The sequence below is a fragment of the Ursus arctos genome, unplaced genomic scaffold (genome assembly GCF_023065955.2).
Source record: "Ursus arctos isolate Adak ecotype North America unplaced genomic scaffold, UrsArc2.0 scaffold_19, whole genome shotgun sequence".
NCBI lineage: Eukaryota > Metazoa > Chordata > Mammalia > Carnivora > Ursidae > Ursus > Ursus arctos.
In genome coordinates, this window is record NW_026622863.1 from 28,686,577 (window position 1) to 28,703,793 (window position 17,217).

Genomic DNA, 17,217 nt, shown 5'->3' on the forward strand with positions numbered 1-17,217 from the left:
AACCCATTACATGTACTAAGTGCTTTCTTACAATACATAATTTTTTCAGTAGTTCTAGGCTACGTGGTTCACCTGCAAGTTTTTTCCAACTGTCTTCGTCTCCAAAATAGTTTTCCAATATATTTATTGGGGAAAAACAAACAAACAAACAGGTGTAAGTGGATCCATGCAGTTCAAACCCGTGTTATTCAAGGGGCAACTGTTTTACAGCTACCCCAGCCCCTAACGATGGGTCACGTGCTTCTCATCAGCCAGTCTGTAAGCTCAGGGGGAGAGGGGAGTCACTACAGGCAGCCCCTGCCTCGGGACTCACGCGTGTGGACTGATGTGTCCTTCCCCAGAGCTGCTTCCCACCAGGGGCCCGAGGGGCTGTGCCCAGCTATGCCCAAGCTCAGGGACAGAGAAGTTCTGCTGTACCCAAGATTCTACGCCTTCATTTAATTAGCAAACCCAACATGGAACTGCCCCCTCCTAACCCCTGAAACGCCTAGACTTTCCTCCCTAGGCAGCAACCTGGGGAGACTCACCATTGGGCTCTCTTATCCAGGGGGAGAGCACGTTTACCTTTAGTCTGAACTCTGGGGGTCGTTTCCATTCTCTGACAATTCTTAATACCTACCTAATATTCTACTGTATTAATGTTTATATTTCATTTATTCAACCAGTATTCTAACAGTAGACACCTGGAGCCGGGGGAGGGGGCGTGTTCCAGATTTTTCACTCGTGTGGAAACGAAGCAACCAACACGCTTGTGCTGGCGCCTCATGTCCCCGGTGAAGAATGCTAGATCTTGACAGAGATTTCGTGTATGTTCCTATCTCTTCTTCCAGCTTCCAGGAATTTATCTAAGTGATCAAGCAGTTATGTGGAGAGATTTATATTCAGTTCAGCAGTGTTTACAGAAGTAATTCTGGGAATAACTGAAAATGCCCCACCAACAGGGGACAGAGAAGATAAAGAGGATAAAGCACATGTCCATTTCTTAAATCAGTGGGGATTCCCCACGTTACAGACGGGACGGATGGATGGAGACACCTCTCGTTACTAACCTTTACCCCTTTACTGAGCATGGTCTGGGGCCAGACACCTCCTCAGTATTACACATTCTTTACTCACTTCATTCTCACAGTGACCCTGACATGGACACAACTATGACCCCTACCTTACTCTGTGAGTGTCATGGAAGAGCCAGAAAGCTCTCCTCACCTCTGCCCTCCTTCCCCCTTCCCTGGGAGGGTGGGGGGAGGCGGAAACCTGACAGGTGATATTTCTGTGCTGATTTTGTGCTAGTCTGTATTTTAATTTTTTTATTACTTCCATAATCAGAATAAAACTACCTCATTTCTTTTAAAAAAAAAAAAAATCCCTTTCCAACCCTCAGGAAATGATCCAAAGTATGAAGAAAATTCTACATCTGCAGATAAGCACAGCAGTACCATTATAATCGGGAAACTGGGTACAGTGTAAACATTCAACAATAAGAGATGTCATGTGGCCTTTAAAAACAATTTAGGAGGAATGTTTAATGCCATAGAACCATCTGGAGATAAAAGCAGATGTAACTACACACAAAGTACCATCTCAAACACATGGAGAGAGACCACTCCGGAGGCAGGAGCAGGGCACCCCCACTACCTCCAGGGCCTTGTTTCCTGCCTTCTTACACTTTTCTCTATGGGTTCCCCAAAATGTCTACCATGATCACTCTGATAGTAACTCACAGAGAAATCCAAGAAACACATGGACACAGGCCTGCGGTTGAGCAGGGAGGGCTGTGGGAGGCCCGGCTCTGGAGGGGTGGCTGGGCTCACCAGCACACCAGTGGCCCACATCCAGAGAGCCGGCGAACCGGGGCATCTCACCTGCTGCAGCTCCAGCTGGCCCTTCCCCTGCCGCATGATGTTGCCCTTTTCCAGCAGCTCCTTCTGGGTCTTCTCAAACTCTTCCTTCCCCTGGAGGCAAGGCACAAGGACTGGGCTGAGCCAGGAGCCTCCGTTGGCCTGGGGGAGCTCAGGGCCTCACAGGCAGCCACCAGGTGGCACTGCAGGCCAAGCCCAGGCTCGCACTGCAGGCACCAGGCCCACAGCCGGGACAGCTTCGGGACAGCTTCCGGGAGGTGACAGCTTCCGAGGCCCCTTTCACCAACTGCCAGCCCAGGGAAGGGCTGGGCACACTCCAGGTGGCCAGGCCATCCTCTCTGCTCCAGTTCCCACAACGGAATCACATTCAAACCCTTCCCCTTGGCATACAGGGCCTGTTCACCCATCCCTGACCACTGGGCCTTGGCACCTGCTGACTCTCAACCTGGAATGCTCCTTACTGGGGCCCTCGGCTGGCACCCGGGTCTCTGCACTCAGAGGCACCCCACCTCCCCATCTGCTGGTTTTATTCCCTTCCCCATGCCTGGAACAATCTTTGTCTTTGCTTATACTTCAAAATCCCTTTGCCCACACAGGAGAAAGCTGCTTCTGCCCTGGTCACGGGAGCAGCCCAGTCCCTGCAGGTGAGGCTCAGGAGCCATCCCTGGCTGGCACTGTAAGACCCCTGATGACACGGCCACATCAGCCCGAAGGCCTGAGTGAGGGGGGTAGAGGAAGGAGTTTGGGCAGGGGGTGCATCTGGCCTGGAAGGTCAGAGAGTGGGCACAGGGCCTCACTGCAGCCTACTGGGGCCCAAATTCTCTTTTGACCATAAGACAGCTCAGTGTGGAGGGGATCAAGGTCCCCAGCACATGGGGTAGCAAAATTAGAGACCTGGGAAGGCCAGCAGGCTTCCCCGGGAGTTCTGCTGGGGAGCCAGGACAAGGCACCCACTTACCTGTAGGTGGACATAGTCGTAATCCTCCATCCAGCCCCCCTCACTGTTCTCGTACTGCCCGTCTGGGGAGTCCTGGGAGGTGAACTTAGGGGGTGAGGGCAGGGGCCGGGACTGGATGCTGCTGGCCTTGTCGATGGGGTTGGGGTGCAGGGGGCCGCCCCCCTCCGGCCCCGGCACGGGGACCTTGGTCCGTCTGAAGAGCAGCGAGGCATTGCCATGTAAGAAGGAGGCCAGCTGCTTGGCGTCCTCGGGCACAGCCCGTGAGCAGGCCACCAGGCGGTCCAGGTCTTCAGGAGTGGCCCCTGGGCCTCCCCGGCCACCGTCGAGGGCCTGACCATGGGCCACCAGCGTCTGGTACACATCCTCCATCTTCTGCAGCTGCCGGCTAAGCTTAGCATGCAGAGTGCGGTCAGAAGTGTGCGCGGCGTTGCCGATGGCGCCACGGGCGAACTCCAGCAGCTCGTGGACGGCGCCCTGGACGGCTGCCACGGCGGCCCGCAAGTCCTGCACCAGGGGTTCCTGAGGCTCGACAGCGCCACGCCAGCCCCCACCCCCGCCGGCGCTGCCCGCCAGGTCCAGGAGCTGGGCTACGGTGGCACTCACGCCCTGCTGCAGCCGTGCCAGGGCCTCCACCGCCACCTCCAGCTCCAGGGGCTCGCGGCCTGGCACCGCGGCCTCCAGGGACGAGGCCGACTGGCTGCTGCGCGTGCTGCCTGTACTGGAGGCCGACAGCCGCTTGGCCTCGGTCGGGGCCTCTCGCTCTGCAGGGGGTGGCACTGCGTACACGTTGTCGTCGGCCACACTGCCGTCGGCCGCCTCAGGAGGAAGAACCCGCTCGCGGGGCACGTCATAGAGGGTGCCAGGGCCGGGCCGTCTCAAGCCAGGGGGCACATCATAGAGGTCAGGCGCAGGGGGAGGCACGTCATACACATCCTCGGCTGGAAGGGAGTCCGGAGGGGGCGCAGCAAGGACCAGCGGGTGGCGGGTCGGGTCAAAGGGCTTGGCCTTGGCAAAGGCGGGGGGCACGTCATAGGTCTCCTCACGCAGCAGCGGGCCATCAGGCACGTCCTTGCTCACTGACGGAGGAACATCATATACCTGGGGGGCAGAGGGAACGGTCAAGGCTGCCTATGCACCCACCCGCGCAAAGCTTCCGGGCAGGACCTGGTCACAAAGACACAGGACAGCCACACACATTTGTCCCAGTTCTTATCCACACAGGTTACAGTTAAGAGCCCAACTCTGGAGCCAGCCCTGAGTTCAAAATCCTGGCTCCACTGCTTATTAGCTGTGTGACTTAAGGCAGGTGACTCAACCTCTCTGTGCCTGTTTGCTCAGCTCTAAGACAGGAGAACTCTCTCAGATTTGTGGTGAGGATTACATGAGTTCATTCACTGTGTAACTACAAACACTTGGTGAGAGGACAGCTGTCATACCACAGCCACCCCACCATCGCCGCTGCTGTCCCCACCCCCATCACCCCTTGTGTATTCCCTACCCGGTGGCAGGAACTTGGCTGATTTGTGTGTTAGATTTAGGGTGAAAACACCCTGGTTCACCCAGGACAGTCCTGGTTTGTGCCTGATGCCCCCTGATAATTACTAGTCCCCTTTCACTCTTACACGCGTCCTGATTTGAAAGATAGAGTCTGTGGTTGCCTTGCTAATATCCTGTGTGATCCTCTCAAGAACCTGCTAAAGGCCCACGAGGGGCCCTTATATAGACAAGAAAGCTGAGGCTCGGAGGAGCACTCGGTTTCCCCTTCTGTAACAGAGTGAGTCGGGGCAGAGCTGGCGCCTGTGGTCAGGTCTCTCTTGCTGCCCCCAGGATGCAGATGTGGGTCCCCACCCGCCACACACACCCCATCACACCCCAACCCTGTATCTCCATCAGGTCCCAGCATCCCCCAGCTGCTCACCGCGTGGTGGTTGGACAACGGCAGGCCCTTCTCCACACTGGGGGGCACGTCATACACATCCAGTGATGGATCCCGGCCATTAGGACCCTTGACAGCCATGGGTGGCGTGTCATAGACCTGAGGCAGAAGAGATGCAGTGACACAGGTGCCAGGGCCACCGGAGGGGATGGGAAGAGCAGAAACCCCACAGCACTGACCCCAGGACAGCCCTGGTCCCGGCAGAGGAAGCTCAGCTCCCTGAGCGGGGTTGGGCCAAGGTCCCCCCAACTCCTAGACCCAGTACCTACCTCTTGGCCATACTGGCTGGGAAGCAGCCCCCGAACAGGGGGCACGTCATAGATGTCCTGGGGCCCCGGGGCTAGCAGGTGGCGTGGGATGTCGTACTCATCCTGCTCCGGCTGGGAGGCCTCGAACACATAGCCTTGGCCCACGCGGGTGGGAACCACCACCTGGAGGCAGAAGGCCAACTGTCACCAACCTGTCACCACCAGCCTGGAAACCAACTTCCAGGACCCACCCTGAGGTCCCCAGGGAGATTCTATACAAGGGGGTTGGTCCCCAAGGGTGGGCTTGGAGGCCAGTGAGAGGCAAGGGTATTCTCATCCCTCTGTGTTCTTCCCCCTTTCCTCAATGGGATACGTGTCTGGGGAGCACGTTCTACCCCAGGGTTTGTTTGGAGCCGTCTGGTTCTGGCCAGGAAATGGCAGTGGTCTACAGCTGGATGACCTGGAAAGTCCCAGAGGAGGGTCCCATGGGACGAAGAGGGTCTGCCCTCGAGTGGGATGGCCCTGCCTTGTCCCTCCTAGCTGTACCCTCCTCAGAAAGGCTGCCCAATAGGGGCTGCCCCAACCGCAAGAGCCAGCAGCCACCTCCCGCCTTTGGGACAGAGATGACAGTGCCAGGCTGTGCCCACCTAGAGGTGGCCTGCAGGAGGTCTCAACAGTTGGGGCCTGGGGCCTCCAGAAGGTGGTGCCTCTGCCCTCCTCCTCCACTGAGCACATCCTGGGGAGACTCCCGAAGGCAGGGCCACCAAAGACTCCCACTCAGGGCCAGGTTCTTGGGCTATGCTGGAAAGTTGGGTGTGGGTGTGAGGGAGTGGCCAAAACTAGAGCCAAGACCCCGCACTCCCCAGTATACCACACCCACAGGGCCGCCGAGACCACCACTAACCCGAAAGGGATAAGACCTTAGTCAGGGGACACCGGCCCAGAGAAGGGACCAATACATTGCCCTCTCTGGTGCCCTTCCCTGGCCTGGCGTGCAGGATAGCAAGCTGCTGAGAGCCCTTCACATCAGCCTCTTCTTTCCGTGGCCCCGAGCGAGGCCCAGCGGGAGGGGCTGGCAGGATCTAACCCAGCTCGGGGCACGCCTCCCCCACAAGGCTCCCTGATCAGCTGATCAGCGCTCTGGGACAGAAAGGCCTTTTGTTCCCTAGTCAAAGGGGATGTCTGGAACAGAGTTGACTCAGGCCCTCCCCACAAACATCCCCAGGGCAGCAGGGCCGGCCCTCAGGCTTGATGTGCCTCGGACCCTGCCTCGGACCCTGCATCCCGGCCTGCGCCGGTCCCCGGGGCACTGACAGCCGGCTCTGCACACCGGTGCGTCCTGTGTATCTGCAGGCGCTGGGTGCTCCAGCCTCTGCCGCTGTCTCCTCTGCCCACCTCCCAGGCAGCACAGCAGACACGGGGCCTCCTCCATGGGGTATTCCCCGCCCAGCACCCCCCACCCCCAGCGTGTCTGGGAGTGGAGCTGGCGGCCCTCCCCAGACTCATCTCCCTCCTTGAGCCCCAGACTTGAGTCTCCTCCAGAGCTATTTTTAGATGCTAGAACCTGCCAACAGGACAGGCGGGGCAGGCGGGGGCTGGCGGGACGTGGCAGGTTGGCAGGGCTTTGAGGCGAGACCCGAGGCGCCTCCAGGCCCTGCGCACTCCAGAAGGCAGGTGGGGAGCCTGCCCCACGAAGAGGGGTGGGGACCCGCTCACTGCGAGCCCCCACAGCGCCTCCCGAAGACAGACTGAGCAGGGAGCAGAGGCGGAAGGGCTCTAGGGCCGGAGCCCAGGCCCAGGCCATCGGCAGCCTGCCACTCCTGCAGCTGAGACGGTGACAGGAAGCCGCTGCACTGGCCAGCAAACGCTCCCCAGTAGAAAGAAACTGTAGGGCCGCCACCAGTGAGGAAATGCTTGTCAGGGAAACCTACTCTCCAGAGAGCTGCTGAGCCCGCTAATCACAGGCTGCCCTGCTCTGCACCTGAGCCCCCTTAGCAGGCCCCCAAGGCCCCGGGGGGTGGGTGACATAGCCAGAGCCTGGGAGGAGACACAGAACCCCTGACCCAAGACCCACATGCTCCTACACATACGCATGTCAACCGTGCAGAGAACACACAATACCACACAGAGACACACAACAGACCCAGGCAGGGCCGGGCCCCAGCAGGGGTGAGCCCAGAGACCCCACTGGGAAAGGCCACCCCCTGCCGCATTCTGCCTGGGCCTGCAGTCACCCTCCAGGCAGTTCAGCTACTGGTCTCCCCCTTCTGCAAAATGGACGTCACCCCATGGGACCCAGACTGGTTCCTTCTCTGGCATGCCCCACGGCCATCGAGAAGCCTTGGCTTCTGTCTCTGGAGCACCGCTGGAGTGCTGTGGGACCAAGGAGGTGGCAATCTGACATCTCACTCAGAGTGAGGGGCATACAGGACACGGGTCCCCTTCCCAGGGCCTAGGCTCCCAGGAGGAACAGGACTGAGCTCAGCTGTGTCTGCCCAGGCGCCTGACCCAGCACCACAGCTGTCTCCTTAGCACAGCTGCGGCCCTGACCCAGAGGCACTCCCTCACAAAAACACCTCCCTCTCTGGGGGCCCCACCTGCTTCTGCCACCAGCGTCCTGCAGCCCCGCCCCAGCCCAGAGGGTGCTAAGGCTGTGGTGCAGCCCTGACCTCTCCCCAGCCATGCAGGCTCCTGGCATCTGACCCTTTCCCTCCTGGCCAGTGGCCTCACCACTCGCCTCTGGCTTCCTGGATAGCAGGGTCCCCCACCCCACCCACAGTCCCGGCAGGGTCCCTCCTCGTTCTACCTGACCTCTCCCCCAAACTAAGAGCCTCCGTTTCCCAGACTTCTGGGGGGGAGCACACGGTTTACGAAAGCGCAACCTTGAAACGTGGGCAAAGAAGCCTGTCTCGAGACGTTTACTACCTCACTGTTTGTAATCCAGACCCGTGCAATCAGAGACCACCTGGAGCCCGCCCCAAGGGTAGGGGGCGACACAACAAAATCTGGGGCACCCATCACAATCACCTTAGGGACCCAAGAAAATGCTTTTGACATCCGTGGGACTTAGTCTCAAAATGCAAAAGTCTGCATACAAATCTGTGCAAGACAGAAGAATACGCGACAGATAAAATGTGCCCAAGTTCCTGGAGATCACTTCCTCTCCAGGCTTTTTCTTTTCATTTTTTTTTTTTTAAGACTTTATTTATTGATTTGAGAGAGAGAAAGAACTAGACAGCAAGCAGAGGGGAGGGGAGAGGGAGAAACAGACTCCTTGCTGAGCAGGGAGCCCATAGTGGGGCTCGATCCCAGGACCCCAGGATCATGACCTGAGCCAAAGGCAGATGCTTAAGCAACTGAGCCACCCAGGTGCCCGTCTCCAGGCTTTTTCACACGTTGTGTTTTCTATGACAAATGAGCACTGCTTTCATAATCACAACATAAAAGCAGGTGCTCCCGAGGCTGCCCAGGCCAGGAGCAAAGAGGCTTCTCAGGGGAGGGCAACTCAGCCCCAGGACACAGGGCCACCCGCCAGGCCAGGGTCCTCAAGGACACAGACTCTGAGCAGCCCTAGCATGGGGCCCAGCCAGTTGAGCTCAGATGTCACCTGAGAGCCAGTCCCTCACCTGGGAGGGACACAGAACCCACAGCCAAAATGTGGGCTCAAGTCCAAAGCCCAGCATGTGGGTCTCGCTGCGGCTTCCTGGCCCATGGGCTTGGAAGGACAAGGGCACCAGGACAAGCTTTTCGGTTAAGATTCAGGGAGGGAAGCAGGAAGGGGAAAGGACATGCCTCCCCGGGCTGTGTGCAAAGTGCCGCTTCTGTGTGTGCGTGTGACTGAGCGTACGGTGGGGGATGGACCATGACTCGTCCCGAGGCTCACCAGCCAGGCACTGCTCCCTGCCACCTCCCCAAGGGCAGGTGCTTCCCCGGCAGGGCTCTGCTGCTCTCCCTAAAGCCACCTTGGGAGAGGCCCATCCGGGCTCCAGTCCAGCTTGGCGTGCTTCTGGCACCGGCTGGGCTCTGGCCTGGCAGCTGAAGGAGCAGGTTGGGCAGGAAGCAGGAGCTTGTGACCCTGGTGGCCAGTGTCCATGGTGCCTCAGCCTCAGCCAGCCTGACCTCTGGCCAGGGCCAAGCCGCACCCGTGGGCAGGGGTGGGGCGACATTAGCGCCTGCTGACTACCGCCCAGCTGGAAGAGGGAAGGACCCCCCCTCAGCGCTGGACAGACCCTGGGGACAGAGGCTCAGGGCCATGGGGGGTTGCCCACTCAGCCACTGTCTCTCTAGACACGGGCAGCTCTAGAGGAGGCACAACACAAGCACAAGGCCTGGCCTGGGTCGCAGGGAACTGATCGCGAGCTCAGCAGCTTCTCCCATGGGCCGCTCCCACCAGGGCTTCAGGGGCATGCTGCCTGCTGTGGTCTCCCCTCTGCAGAGGGGTGAGCTGGGCAGCTGGGGCTGGGCTGGCTTTGAGGGCCCTCCCTGCTGGCATGGGCTGGGTTTCTCAAGGTCCTCCTGGGCAAGCGTAATGGAAGAACAGCCATGCAGGAGACAGGGAGAGCCGGGTGTGGCAACTCTGTCCTCAAAAGTTTGTGGGACACCCCCTCTGCTTCCAGGCTTCCGGAACTCCACTGCCCGAATCTTCAAGGGACTTGGGCATTGAAACACAGGCCAAAGGTGAAAAGAGGCTGCTCTCGACTTGGCCCAGACAGGGTCTCCCTTTTCAGTTTGCCTCCATCCCACAGGCAGATGAACTTGGGGGTATGACACACAGGCAGGCCTGTGGGGAGCTGAGGGTGCCGCCCTCGGGCCCCTGTCCCCCAGCCCAGCATCCCCTGGCAACAGCCCACACACATGGTGACCTCTGAGAAGCGCTCCTCTGGCAATCCCACAGGCAGCATCCTCCCCAGGGTCTAGGCGTCACAAACAGGTCACTCCGCCGGCCCACTCACATGCCCCAGGAGAGAAGGGCTGGGTGTCTGCAGAGCCAGGAATGGCCAGAAGATGTGCTCTGTGGCCATCCAAGGAGCTGACACATACGGGACTCACGGGAGCCCCTGGGCACGAGGTGGCCGGCCTCTCCCCTCTGTGCTCCTCCTCTCCCTGCTAGCCGGGGCGCTGACGTGCTGGCTGGAGCTCACGCAGCAGCCGCCCCGACCCAGGAGATGCAAGCCCCGTGTTAAGGGTGGTGGAGTTCAAAAGACAGACTGAGGTATGGCCCCTGATACTCCATCCCTACACTGCTCATACACAAACCATGACACGTGAGAAAGAGAAGTCTCTTATTCCATCTACTCCTGTGGATTTTCGGCCATTCTTACCTAACTGCTATACTGAGCTCCCTCCTTCCAGCGCTGCCCCCAATGACCCCTCCCTCTCCTGGGTGCCTTGCCCCCCACCCTGCACTCCATGGGCAGAATGACTTCACTAGAACATGGACGGGGCAAGTCACTTCTACTCAAATCCCTCCACCTTCAGCAGGCGTCTGGTCCTTCGGGAGCGCCAGGTCCCCCGATGGGGTTGGTCCCCAGCCTGCTGCCTAGGCGTCAGTTGCCAAGTCCTGCCTGCCCACCCCCTCCAGACTTCCAGGCCTTTGACAGAGACTGCATCCTTTGCTGGGGACACCCTCCCACTGGGGTTTGTCTGCTGAAGGCCACCTCAGGGTCCAAGGCCAGCCTGGATATCTGCTCTGTGGGCTGTCTGTCCATCTTCAGTAGCTGGATAACACCACCCCAAACACCTCCCGCTTGGCCCAGAACAAACATGTGGCTGCTGCTGGAGCCCTGGAGACCCCAAGGGTGCCCGGCTGGGTCCAGAAACCAGCGCCTGGGAAAAACTCCCAGGGGATGGACTGCCCGGTCATGCCAGGGCAGCCTTACCTTTGCCGGTGTCTTCGTCCCCTCCCAGCTGCGTGCGTCCATAGATGGGGGCACCTGGTAGATGTCATGCCCTATTCCAGCAGCAGGTGGCACCTGGTAAATGTCCTGGGCGGGGCTGCCAGGCCCTGGGGGCACCTGGTAAAGGTCTGGGGCTGGGCTGGAAAAAGGGTGATGGGGCATCTGCTTCGAGAATGTAGATGTCTGCTTCGCTGGGGGAGACTGGAACTGTGGGCTGGGCCCAGGGGCTTGGTAGAGGCCTTGCTGAGTCTTGCTGGGGGTGGGCACTAGGTAGACGCTATCAGGCTGGGGCTGGTATGTGGCAGGAAGCATGGGCGTGTACTGGGCAGCCGGGGCGTGCAGGCCAGGCTGGGGCTGGGCCGAGGTGGTGGGTGGGCCGGGTCCAGGTCCTGCTGGCTTCTTGTCGTGCATGCCCACCAGGATCTTAAGGCGGTTCCCAGGCACAATGCCTTGGCGCCCATGCAGTGAGCAGAGCCACCAGCCATCCAGGCCCTGTGTGTCCCGCTCCAGCACAGTCATGATGTCGCCCTTGCGGAAGGAGAGCTCATCCGGAGACTCGGCCACGTTGTCATAGAGGGCTTTGGCCAGCACGTTCTGGGGAGAGAGGACACAGGTGGGCATGAGGATGGGTGTCAGGGGCTTGGCGGGCTGCCCAGCTGCCACCCAAGGCAACTCATCCTGGCCCTGAGAAAGGAAAGGTCTGAGGACATCCTGGGGCCTCTGCCCCTACTCCTTCCGGCAGAGAGGCCCAGCTGATCCTGGCATTTTTCAAATAAGCCTAGACAGTTCCTCAAAATCCTCCCGACCGCAGCCACCACCTACACTCCAGGGATGGCACTCAACATCCTCTTGGAAACCACGCCAAAGTCACACTACAACCCAGACCAACACTGGGGAGGACAGCAATAATGACGAGGATGTCCAGCACGTTCTGGAAGAACATAGGATGCACACCCTCCCTGCTCCGACTCAACGGCCCTGCGGCCCTGCCAACCGAGAGGAAAAAACGAGCGCGTGGGGGGGCCTGCAGGGACAAAGTGGCCACCATCTGCAGACCGCGTGATCGTCTACGGAACAACTCCAACAAACCAGAACCAGCAACTGATGAGAAAGAAACACAGAGAAGCCCAAGCAACAACAAGAAGCTACTGGTTACCCAGGAATTAATCGAGCAAAGACAGCAGGAGACCTCAGAGCAAAAAATGTGTACGTTCTGCCAAAAGGCTCAGGGAAGAACCCGAATAAAAGAGAGCACACCAAGGTCGCGGCGGGATGACGAAGCACTATATAAAAGGCCAATCTGCCCAAGCTTACTTAATAAGTTACCATTATTAACAAAAATGCCAGCAGTTTGTTCATTTAAAGGAATTTGACCAAGGAAAAAGAATCCTTCCAGAACAAATGCAGAAATAGAGGTCCACGAGTAAGCAGGTCAGTTCAATGAAGTGCAAAGGGGCATGCTCTTTTCGGGCTTCGAGGATGATCTAGGACTGTGGACTGGCGAGCGCGCCCAGGACCAGTGCCCCGGGACAGGGCTGGCGGACAGCCCTGCGGCAGGAGCCCCGCGGGCGACATCACGGCAGCCCCCCAGGGCAGTGGGGAAGGCCAGCGCGGCTTCCCCGGTGGTGTGAGGGAACTCCCTCACCGTAGGAAGAAAAATCACTTCGCACGCTCACCTCACATTATATACACAGGACAACTAAAGACCCAAGTGTGAAAGATAAACTCTAGCTCCAACAAAAGAAAAAACTGGGGAGAATATCTTTGTGATCTCAAAGTGGGAAAAATTTATGAAATACAAGTCTAAAAACAAAGACTGCAAAAGCACAAAACATAAGGCTAACACAAGGACAGAGATAAACTCAACCGCACCGAAGTGGAAGGGCTGCCACTGGAGAGGGGGTACCACAAAGAGGACAGAGTAACGGGTCACCAAGTGACAGGGATGAATCTACAATCTGGAGCATTCTACAAATCAGCAGAGCAAAGACGAGACACTAACAGAAAACCAACCCAACACGAATAGTGTGAGGGGAGAACAGTCTGGAGGGGAGAAAGACTGGCCAAGAGCACTACGAAGGCTGCTCAGGGTTCCAGCCAGCACGTGAGGACGCTGTGCGGCCCTGCTCCGTGCCCCAGCAGGTGTCCAGGTATCTGCTGCTCAGGGTTCCAGCCAGCACGTGAGGACGCTGTGCGGCCCTGCTCTGTGCCCCAGCAGGTGTCCAGGTATCTGGTGAGGAAGGCCGGCCACACCCTCCTCAGTTAGAATAACAGGCAGGACGTCTCCTACCCAGAACCCTTCATGTAAACATTATAAATGTCACGAAACAATTCTATGTATTTTCCAGACATCCAAAGACAAACTCTACACACATGACAGTAGCAGGGGTGCTTCTGGAAAAGGGAGGCAGCAGGAATCAACGAGGAAAATACAGCAAAACAAGAAAGGGGTCTCACGCGGACAGTGGACTGCCCAAGAGGAGCAGTAGCCTCCCCCAGCCCCACGTTCTACCCCGTCATTGTCCTGGTAATTCTCCCAGCCACCCAAGAAGCAGGCACTGCTAAGGGGCTCTATTACTCAGCAAACCCTCCCGGAGAGGGACATGAGCTCCACGTGGCCCTGGCATGGAGAGGCCATGCTGCTAAGCACCCTGTGTGCGACCTGGGGAGGGCCTTGGGGGAGACTGGGCTAGAGGCAGGAGGACCCAAGCACTGGCAGACACCAAGCCAGCAGGCCCAGAACCTCGCTGGCCCCTGTGTTCTCAGTCCTCAGTCTCTGCCTGCTGCTTCCCTCGAGCAGCTGCCAGGATCAGGCTGGACCCACAGATATCAGAGAGGGTCCGCAGGAGAGGGCAGGAGCGAAGGAGGTACCTGCTGTGGTCCCCAGGGAGCAGAGGAATGAGGGGGTCCATTTCTCCAGAGCCAATCAGAGCCTCCAGACCCAGAAAGAGTCAGACACTGGGAAGCTGGGAAGTTGGGAAGCAACAGGGGCCAGGTGGGCGGAGAGAAGCCAGCCCAGGCGGGCAGCTCCCAGAGAGCACAGAAGGCAGGTTCACCCCGTACCACCGCGAGCCCTCGGAACTGCTGGCTGCCACAACCCTGCCTACGTCACAACTACGATGCTTATATTCCACCGAGCTTTCATCCTGCATCAAACATAACTTGAACTTAAAAAAAAAAATGGTGAAAGGGTAAGAACAACAGTGTGAATGTTTGGGACAATGGGGGATGCTTTCTCTTCCTGTTTTTCAGAATTTCTCAGTTTGTATTTAATGAGCATTTCTTGGCCTGGGGTTTGAAAAAATACACATCCTGAAAAAGAACAGTGGACTACCTCCTAGGCTTCAAGGCAGGATGGGACAGAGGAGGCTGAAGCAGGTCCAGAGGTCATAGCCCCAGGAGGAGCAGGCAGGGACAGGAGCTGTCCTGCAGCCCATGGGGGCCCATGGGCCCCATCCCCAGGCTGCCTGCAAGAAAAGCAAGTTTCCCAAATATGGTCTGCAGCCTGCCTCAGGGAATCACATCCCGTCAGGAGGCGGGACACCCGGCCTACCCTCCCCCTGTGACCCCAGAACACAGAGCCACCCCACTGGGTCCCCCCAGCCCCTGCCCTGGTGACCACAGGAAGTGCCAGCAGAGTGAGTCACAGGAAAATTCCCCTCCAGCCCAGTCAGAGGGGGCGGGTTGCAGACAGAGGGGACTGCCCCTCAGAGGCCCCTCACCTCTCAGGAGGACAGCCCAGGGAAGGCTGGCAGAGGGGCCTCGGCCAGGCCCTGCCAGCCAGTGCCGGGTGCTCAAGAAAGCTGGGAGGCTCTGCAGAGGGCAAGGTCGGCTGGGGAAGAAGGAAGGCGGGGGAGGGTCTGCCCAGGCCCAGGAGAGCTACTGGGGCCTCCCGCACCCAGGGTGGCCAGCCCCCACCCCCTTGGCGTGTGCTCACTGAGCAGTCAAGGCCAACAACGGCTGCAACTGTATAGTCTGGGGCGGCTGGAGCCAGGCTGGGAAGCACCTCTCGGGCTGGGCATGTGGCACAGAGTGCCTGGCACCAGGAGCTCCCCCATCTGCATCAGCTGGTGCCCCCACCCAGAGCCCCAGAGGCAGCCTCTCCACCGCCCAGCGCCCGAATCCTGGGCACTGCTGGTGCCCAAGTACTCCAGCTGGCCGAGCATCCCAGCTTTGGGCCTCCAAGCCTCCCCAGCTGTTCCTGAGATGCATTCCTCCTTGCTCCTCCTTCCTTCTGAGTCGCTCAGCAGCAGCTAAAACCAGACCTGGGTCTCCCTCCACTGCTGGGGGACTCGGGGCAAGTCCCCGAGCCTCTTTGAATATCCAGATCCCCTGTGCTAAGGCAACAGTCCTGGCTTCATAGGATTGTTCTTTTGTTCCACGAAAGATTTGCCCGGCTCCTGCTCTCTGCCAGGTGCTGGGCCAGGTTCTGCAAGACAGTGCGGGCCTAGCTTGTCCAGACCCCTGTCTGCATGGGGCTTACGTTCCAGGGGAGCAAAGAGCAAACAATTTGTTAGGGCAGGGGGGAAAACTGCGGCACCTAAAATAATGTGGGACAGGACCACTGCACACAGGGTGGTCAGAGATGACCTCCCCAACCAAGGAGGTGACATTTCAGATGACTCCTGAAGAATGGAAACCAGGCACCACGACACCAGCTAGGGAAGAGCACACAGGCAGAGGATGGGCATGAGCCGAGGCCGCCGCGGAGGAAGAGGCTGGAGGGAGACAAGGTTGTGGCCCTGGAGCGGCAGGCAGGCCGGAGCCAGTCACACTGGAGGAGGCTCTGGGACAGTGCATGAGAGCTCAGTAAATGTCATCAAATGGTGGCGCCCCGTGGCAGGTAAGCCCAACCAGGGCAAAGCCTCCATAGAGCACCTGCGCTTTTCTGCTCTGGACACATTCCCCAGGACCTGCTGTCTCGCCCCAACATGCACGAAGGGCCAGCCCCCCAGAGCCTGAGCCAATTAGGTGCTTCCCCCCACCTCATAAGGGGGCACAGCTGTGACCTCTAGAGGAGCGCACCGTCAGTGTGCCATCATGGTCTGGGCAGATGCTGCCAGCCGTCTGTGTCCAAGGGACCACAGAGAGCGCTGCCTGACTTACCCCACGGCTCTGGCCAACCTCATTCCTGCCTCAGGAAACCTTCCACCGTGCCCTGCTTCTCCAGAACATGATCACTCCTCCAGGCACATTCCCAAGCCCCTCCTTGGGCACGTACTCCCCGTTGCCCCCAACTCAAAATCCTGACCAAAACGTCTTGTTACTGCCTTCTTCATGCCCTCTGATGCAGGTGCCCAGGATGGGGGTGGGGGCTGTGTCCAGCATGGACCCCTCAGGTACCCAAGCATGGAGCCTGGCCCTCAATGGGTGGCTTCGGCAGAAGTCCCCTTGCAGAAGACAGTATCCTAGCCTCCCTGGGAGCAGCCAGGAAGGGGGCTCACTCACCCCAGAAGGAGGGGGAGAAGAGAACCCCCAGCCCGATGCCAACACTCCTGAGGCAGCAGCCTGCCAGCCAGGCCTGCTCAGAACAACACCATGGGTGTTGCACACGGGAGCCAACACGGCTGCCCCACAGGCCCTGCCTGGCTCTTAGAATGGCCCTCATTGTGTCCTCGGGTCCTGTGGGCACCAGACCCACCCGGGCTGGGTGGGCTCTCAGAAATGGAGTCTCTGGGCCTCGGCCACAGGTGGGCACAGGTCTGGAGGACCGCCCCAGCCATCTGACGGCTTTGCGGGTCTCTTCCTTGGCTTCGCCAGCTGCTCTGGGGAGCGCTGGATATGCTCTTGGTACCCCCAAACTCTGACTCTGTGGGAAGGCAGGACCTGGCAACTGGGACTGGCGAGGAGACATGAGTGACAGGTTCACAGTAACAGCAATGATGACAGGCTCTGTCGGGAGCAGGCTCTTCTGCGTACTTCAGTCATCCCTTCTAGCCTTATGAGACGCTCCGATTACTTCCCCCTAACAGATAGGGAAACTGAGGTGCAGAGCAGTTACTCAACTCGCTAGGGACACAATCAGGAAGCAGCAGAGGCAGACCTGTGCCCTATGATAACACAGAGCTAGATGGCTCCCGTGGTGATGCTTATGTTTCTGGAAGCCAGGAGTGGAAATCTGACAGGCCTTTTCCTCTCCCCCTGTCCCTCAGCCCCAACACACACACACACACACACACACACACACACAGCCCCAAGCATAGAGCTTCACACACAGTAGTCACTCTGGAAACACTAGTTCCCTTCATACCCAGAACCATCTCACACTTGGGCCAAGATTATTTCTGGGGTATTCTGTTTGCTTGTCCCAAGGAGCCCC

At 58.8% G+C, this 17,217-nt stretch overlaps 1 protein-coding gene across 6 annotated transcripts in view; it reads right to left on the reverse strand.

Moving 5' to 3' along the window:
* The window catches only part of BCAR1 (BCAR1 scaffold protein, Cas family member), a 51,367-nt gene that overhangs the window by 2,028 nt on the left and 32,122 nt on the right, over positions 1-17,217 (reverse strand). For 5 of the 6 annotated variants that reach the window (XM_048224017.2, XM_048224018.2, XM_026495235.4 and 2 more), the window contains 5 exons: positions 10,881-11,492; positions 5,023-5,184; positions 4,736-4,852; positions 2,818-3,915; positions 1,863-1,952 (listed from right to left, as the gene is read on the reverse strand). In XM_048224017.2, coding sequence (XP_048079974.2) covers positions 1,863-1,952; positions 2,818-3,915; positions 4,736-4,852; positions 5,023-5,184; positions 10,881-11,492 — 2,079 coding nt within the window. The remainder of the gene's footprint in view (positions 1-1,862; positions 1,953-2,817; positions 3,916-4,735; positions 4,853-5,022; positions 5,185-10,880; positions 11,493-17,217) is intronic. The other variant, XM_048224019.2, reaches the window with a different exon arrangement.